The 6,000-nt window shown below is 36.1% G+C and overlaps 1 protein-coding gene across 2 annotated transcripts; it reads left to right on the top strand.

Moving 5' to 3' along the window:
- The first annotated feature begins 1,167 nt into the window (after positions 1-1,167).
- LOC132182531 (clathrin coat assembly protein AP180) lies at positions 1,168-4,812 on the top strand. Of its 2 annotated transcripts, none has more exons than XM_059595803.1 (2): positions 1,168-1,790; positions 3,280-4,812. In XM_059595803.1, exons 1-2 carry the CDS (start codon positions 1,316-1,318, stop codon positions 4,476-4,478), a joined length of 1,674 nt encoding a protein of 557 aa, XP_059451786.1. In that variant the 5' UTR covers positions 1,168-1,315; the 3' UTR covers positions 4,479-4,812. The 2 variants fall into 2 exon arrangements, with proteins under 2 accessions (XP_059451786.1, XP_059451785.1); XM_059595802.1 differs by having other exon boundaries at positions 3,256-4,812.
- Positions 4,813-6,000: the final 1,188 nt, after the last annotated feature.

The raw sequence follows: 6,000 nt of genomic DNA, 5'->3' as shown, positions 1-6,000 counted from the left end.
CAAAGGGGTGGCTGGCCACCCCCAATGTTTTCCGTTTCTATTTTTTTTTTTTTTTTAAATACATTTTTTTTAAATTTAAAAAAAATATATTTTTTTTTTAATTTTAAAAAAAAAAATTAAAAAAAATTAATATATGTGCCACGTGTCGATGTCTGATTGGTCCACGTGTCAGTCCTAAGGGTCAACTAACGGTCGGACTAATTTGGTCACTTATCAAAACCACAGGGACCTCCTATGATAAAAATGAAACCTCAGGAGGGAAAAAATAAAATTACCAAACCCCCTTGGGGTTTGGAGTATTTAACCCTTTTTAAAATTACTATTGCATTTGTGGGCCACATGGTCTGACTTACATTTCATAATAATTTAAAAAAATGAAAAAATAAGAAAAGAATAAAGGAAGAATGTGTAACACTTTTCTTCATAAATCCATCTTTAAATATGTTACAGGCTTTCCAATATTAGGGTAGTCATATTAGTTTTATGTATTAAGTTTATATTATGTTAATTAGTATAAGACGGCTAACCCTAATCGTATTAGGGTTATGATATCATTTTATTAAGAATCTCCACTGACTCAGCATTAGCTCTCTTAAGTAATACATAATGAATCATTTATTTAAAGGAAATTATGCTATGAATAAAGACATAAAAAGAATTATTCACAAATATTGTGTTTGAAAAGTTTAGGTTCCCTTAGAACTTAATTATCTAGTTGCGATCTTAGGTTCGTAAAGAAATATGTGAGTTGTTTCATAAATTCAATAGTGAATTTTCAAGAAAATAAAAATAAAAATAAACATTTTTCCTGAATTATTACACATTTGTTTTTTGTTTTTTTTTTTAAAAAAAAGAGTTATGGTACAAATGACTTTTCAAATTAGAAAAAGTAAATTTTGCTCTTGTAATTTAATTTTTATTTGAAAAAATTAATAAGAATGGTGTAACATTTTTTTATTTTTAGGTAAAATATAATAAATAAAAAATCACTTAAAATATATCACTTTTGAGTAGTGTAAAATAGGTGCAAAGAAAGTTAGGGGATTGGTTTGTGAAATAAAGACTTGGTCAGCAAAGAGTGCGAGTTTTTGTCACGTCCACAAGCATGCGAGTGTTTTAAGGTCCACCACCCAAAATAAACATAAAACACATCGTCAACCAAAAAAAAACCACCACCCTCTCCCATTTTCTCTTCCGAGAAATCAGTAAGTTTTCCCAGAAAATCGCATCTTATTTTCCATCCAAACACCCAGCAAGACTGCTAGCTAGGTAGGTTTTTGTGGGCGTGGCCGTGAGGCCGAAATTGAATTAAGTTATGCTCCCGACGATGCCCAGCAAGCTAAGGAAGGCATTTGGGGCAGTGAAAGACCAGACCAGCATCAGCCTCGCCAAGGTTTCGAGCACCAGCGCCGCCAACCTCGAGGTATTGATCCTCCGGGCCACCACCCACGACGAAATCCCCATCAACGAGCGCTACGTCAATGAAATCCTCCTCCTCGTCTCCTCCGACAAAACCTACGCCGCCGCCTGCGCACAGGCCATTTCCAAACGCGTCGGCCGGACTCGCAACTGGGTCGTCGCCGTCAAGTCCCTCATGCTTGTCCTTCGAACCTTCCAAGACGGCGATCCCTATTTCCCTAAAGAAGTTCTCCATGCAATGAAACGCGGCGCAAAAATCCTCAACCTTTCCAGCTTCCGCGACGACTCCAATTCCAGCCCCTGGGATTACACCGCCTTTGTCAGAACATTTGCTCTGTACCTCGACGAGCGGTTGGATTGCTTTCTCACAGGTGATCATCTCATCTCAATCAACTATACTCCTTAATTTATTTCATCATTGCGATCAAAATATTATATACCAACTTTGAATTTATAGACGTGGGAGAGAGATATTAATACACAACTTTTAGCCCAAATATATGCACAACAAAACGAAAGATTAAATCCCAATTTATTAGCTCTACGAGAGTATAATGTTAATATATAATGTTATTAAGGGCGGAACTAGGATTTATGGTGTGAGGGGACGGATTTTTCTTTCTTTTATGCTTTTGTTGGGAAGATTAACGACAGATTTATATAAATACAAAAGCACATAGATACATATAATCTTTTTATATGCGTGTTTGTTTAGATTTATATAAAATAAAAGTATAGAAATCTTACATTTAATTTTGTAGTAGCACAAACACAATAGTATAAATAACTAGGGTTTAAGAAAAACAGTACATTTGAGTGTATAATACTCTTCTTTTTTTTTCCTAACAATTCCCTAAGCTCCAAATAACAACAATTAATGCTAAGAGTTGAGCCAAACAATGGCAACTGATTGTTAGTTAAAAGTCACTCAAAGAACCCAAACCATTTAATTTTTCATTTTATATATTGAATCAGAGTCCCAACACAAATTGAGCTTCTGATTAGAAGCGACTAGAATATGAAGGAAAACAAAATGATGAATGGAGTATTTTAGGTTTTTTAGGTTGAAAGAGGGGGTAAACCAAAAAAAAAAAAAAGAATTAAAAGGGGACACAAATATTATTTTGGAGGGGGCAAAACTTAAAAAAAAAAAAAAAAAAAAAAATTAAAATTAAAATGGGACAAAAATATTATTTTAGGACGACAAATTTATAAAATGGGTATATTTTAAGCAAATTTGTGAACATTTTGGTAGATCCGCTCCTCAATGTTATGTAACAATGTATTTCAAACAAATGGAAAGGTTATACAAAAAGTCCATGGCGAATAGAAACTTTCCATCTCTGTTTGGTAAATGAGTTGGGGTTTCCCTCATTTTTATTTATCACTGTTTTCCAAAAAAATCAACATCAAAACATTCTAACATTTTCACTTTTTATATTATATATTTCATTTTTTATTATTATTCAAATAAAAAATTTGTTACAAAACAAAATTTTCACTTTTCCATACCACTTTTTATACCAAATATTCTTACTTTTTTTCACATTAATCTACATCAACTACAGTGTCTAGGTCAACTCATTTACCAAACAACACCGATATCTGGATAAAAAGTTGGATCATAACATTATTCGGTATTTTATTTATGTGAAGAGTAATGCTATTCGTAGAGTCATTGCTATACGATTGTCATTTCAAGAGTAAAAATTAATCCAATACTTTAATTATATATGACTATATGATATAATAGTCATATAGTCATCCTAATTATATAATGATCCATTTATTTTCGTATATATCCTTATAATAAGGTTTTTTTAATTAATAAGTCAGGATTTATGAATGTTACATCAACAGGGAAGCTTCAACGGCGTGTTTCGTACAGGCAAAGAGAAAGCATCCACCAGAGAATCGGGCGGGCGGTGGCATCGCCGGTCCGAGACATGAAACCGGCAATGCTGCTGGACAGAATCACATACTGGCAGCGTTTGATTGACAGAGCTATAGCCACAAGACCCACCGGCGAAGCCAGAACCAACCGGCTGATCCTCATTACGCTTCACGCAATCGTCCAGGAGAGCTTCGATCTCTACCGCGACATCTCCGAAGGCCTGGCGCGTCTTCTAGACAGCTTCTTCCACTTGCAATACCAATCTTGCGTCAGCGCATTCCAAGCCTGCGTCAAAGCCACCAAACAATTCCAGCAGCTTTCCTCTTTCTACGACTTCTGCAAGAGCATCGGCGTAGGGAGAACCTCCGAGTACCCCAGTGTGCAAAAGATATCCGAGGAGCTCATTGAGACATTGCAAGATTTCTTGAGAGACCAAGCTTCGTTTCCTAGTCATCACGGTCGGATATCGCCGTTGCTCCTCCCTGCGCCTCCTCGGAAGGCGACTGGCGGCAAGGATCGGGGTTCGAGTTCTGAGCGGTTTCCTTATAACGACCAATCAGACGCGCCGGAGAGGTTGTCGCAAGACAGAGGATTGGGTTCCGGCAGATCTCGGTGCACGTCACTGGAGGATCTAATGAGCATTACGGGTTCCGTACATGAAGAAAAGCAGTCTACACTTGAGGATTTCATTAGCATTGCTAATGATTCAGTTGTCGATGCTGAGTTGGAAAAACAAAAACAAGAACACGAACAAGAACAAGAGAATAATAAAACCTCGGAGAATCAGAAAGATTGTTGGGAGAGTGTTTTGTTCGAGTCTACAAACGGAGCCAATGGGTTTGAGCCCTCGGTTGATTCACTTCCTCAACACCACCAATATAACCCATTTTTACAAGACACAAGCACAGAAAATGACAGGGGGTTTTCAGCTACTCCCACATTTCATGCGGCGGCGGCGCTGCCGACATTTCTTGCCAACAATCCCCAGGAGACGATGATATCAGGAATTCAGAATGAAAACGACCCATTTGCTGCACACCCTGGAGGTGCAATGGCCGATGAACAAGTGTCAAATGGGTCGCCAATGAATGAGAAAAGTCTGTTGGATGAGCAACAGTTGTGGTTGGAGAACCAGAGCAAGATCATTGCAAAGCATATGGCTTGATTTGTGGAAATAGAAGACACATGGAATTTTGTAAATTAGTATTTTATTTGTTTGTATAGTCATGGTTATCAAACTTTTTTGAGTTTGTTTTCTTCTCTGCATTAACAAGATCACACACTGACAAACACTCATGGAGAAGAGTCAAAGGGAGAGTTTGGGCTTTTGCCAATGGACCTTTTTTGTGTCAATATTCATGCAGTTTGCCAATGGGTCTCTTCAGGCTCTGTAGCCCCTACCCAGCTGCCCAAGCCTGTTGGTATGGGCTGTGGCTCTGGATGGATGGATGGATGTAATTTTTTTATTTTTTTTATTTTTTAAATGCAATGTAAGTTTTTTCTTTAGCTGAAAAAGGGAAAAAATAGATCAAGCCAAAGTTTATAGGATAGAGATTCTCACAAATTTTGTTGTTTGGACAGGCAGCAATTTAATTAGCAAATGTGAGAAAGCTCCTAAGAGACACAACTACCATATCCAGAATGAGATTATTTGTGGCCTAAATTGTTAGTGAGACTCTATATGAAACCCACTTATCTAAATAAGTTTTGAGCTGCCCAACCATCTACTTGGACATATGAATTTCGTATAAGTTTTTTTACATCTGTTGCCCAAATTGTTGGGGATCTCAATCTTACATGCCCAAACAAATCTCGAACAACCCATTTGACGCAGGACGGAAGGGGAACAATAGAAAATATATCAAAAATAATAGAAAATAAGATAAACCACATTGATTAGAGTCTCACTAGTGAATAATGGGGTTTTGGTAGAGTCTCATCACCAAGAAGAAGAGAGCAATCATGCCTCCAAGAAAGCACATTTTTTCATTAATCATAATCTGATATCCATAGGAGTACAAAGAGTATTTAAATAGATACGGTAAAATAAACTCTAACCCTAATTTGACTGACTTTGAGCTAAGCTTATTATCTAATTATAAAATATCACTATCTCTAGATTAGATGACTTTAGGCAAAGCCCATTACAATAACTCCTAAAATATAGATAAAACACAGTCTAAAAATAAATAACCTAATTAACCAATAAGACCCAAATAAAATTAGAAGACAACTTATTTATTTTTCCTTCTGCATCACCGTCTCCTTACTGTGATGCTGAGGTAGGTAAGCACCATAAATTTTCTGCCCAGTTACAAAGACAGCAAATTGCTTGTAATTCAAAAATAATCATGCATATCTGTAATCAGCCATGTTCATAAATGTGGTCATATCAAAGGTTAATTGACTACAATGACAATGGGAAGTTAAAGCACATTGATAAAGTATTAAAGAAAAAAAAAAAGACAGAGAAAGAAATAACATAAGAGGGGCAGACTCGATTGTTACATCTTTCTTGGTCACTTGGTATAATCACAACATACTCCTATTTTCTTCAAAAAAAAAAAAATACCCTTATTGGGGTTTATAGGGAAAATATTATGAGACTATTATGGTAATATATAAGGCTTATATAGCTCATGGTATTATACAAAAACCATGATTCATACGATATTTATAAGTAAAAA

Source organism: Corylus avellana, chromosome ca5, assembly GCF_901000735.1.
Source record: "Corylus avellana chromosome ca5, CavTom2PMs-1.0".
Taxonomy (NCBI): domain Eukaryota; kingdom Viridiplantae; phylum Streptophyta; class Magnoliopsida; order Fagales; family Betulaceae; genus Corylus; species Corylus avellana.
This window is presented reverse-complemented; position numbering and strand designations above follow the sequence as displayed.

Coding starts and splice junctions, on each gene's coding strand:
- LOC132182531 (XM_059595802.1), top strand. CDS start 1,316: ATGCTCCCGACGATGCCCAGCAAGCTAAGGAAGGCATTTGGGGCAGTG. Junction 1,791..3,255: donor GTTGGATTGCTTTCTCACAG/GTGATCATCTCA, acceptor TTAATAAGTCAG/GATTTATGAATGTTACATCA.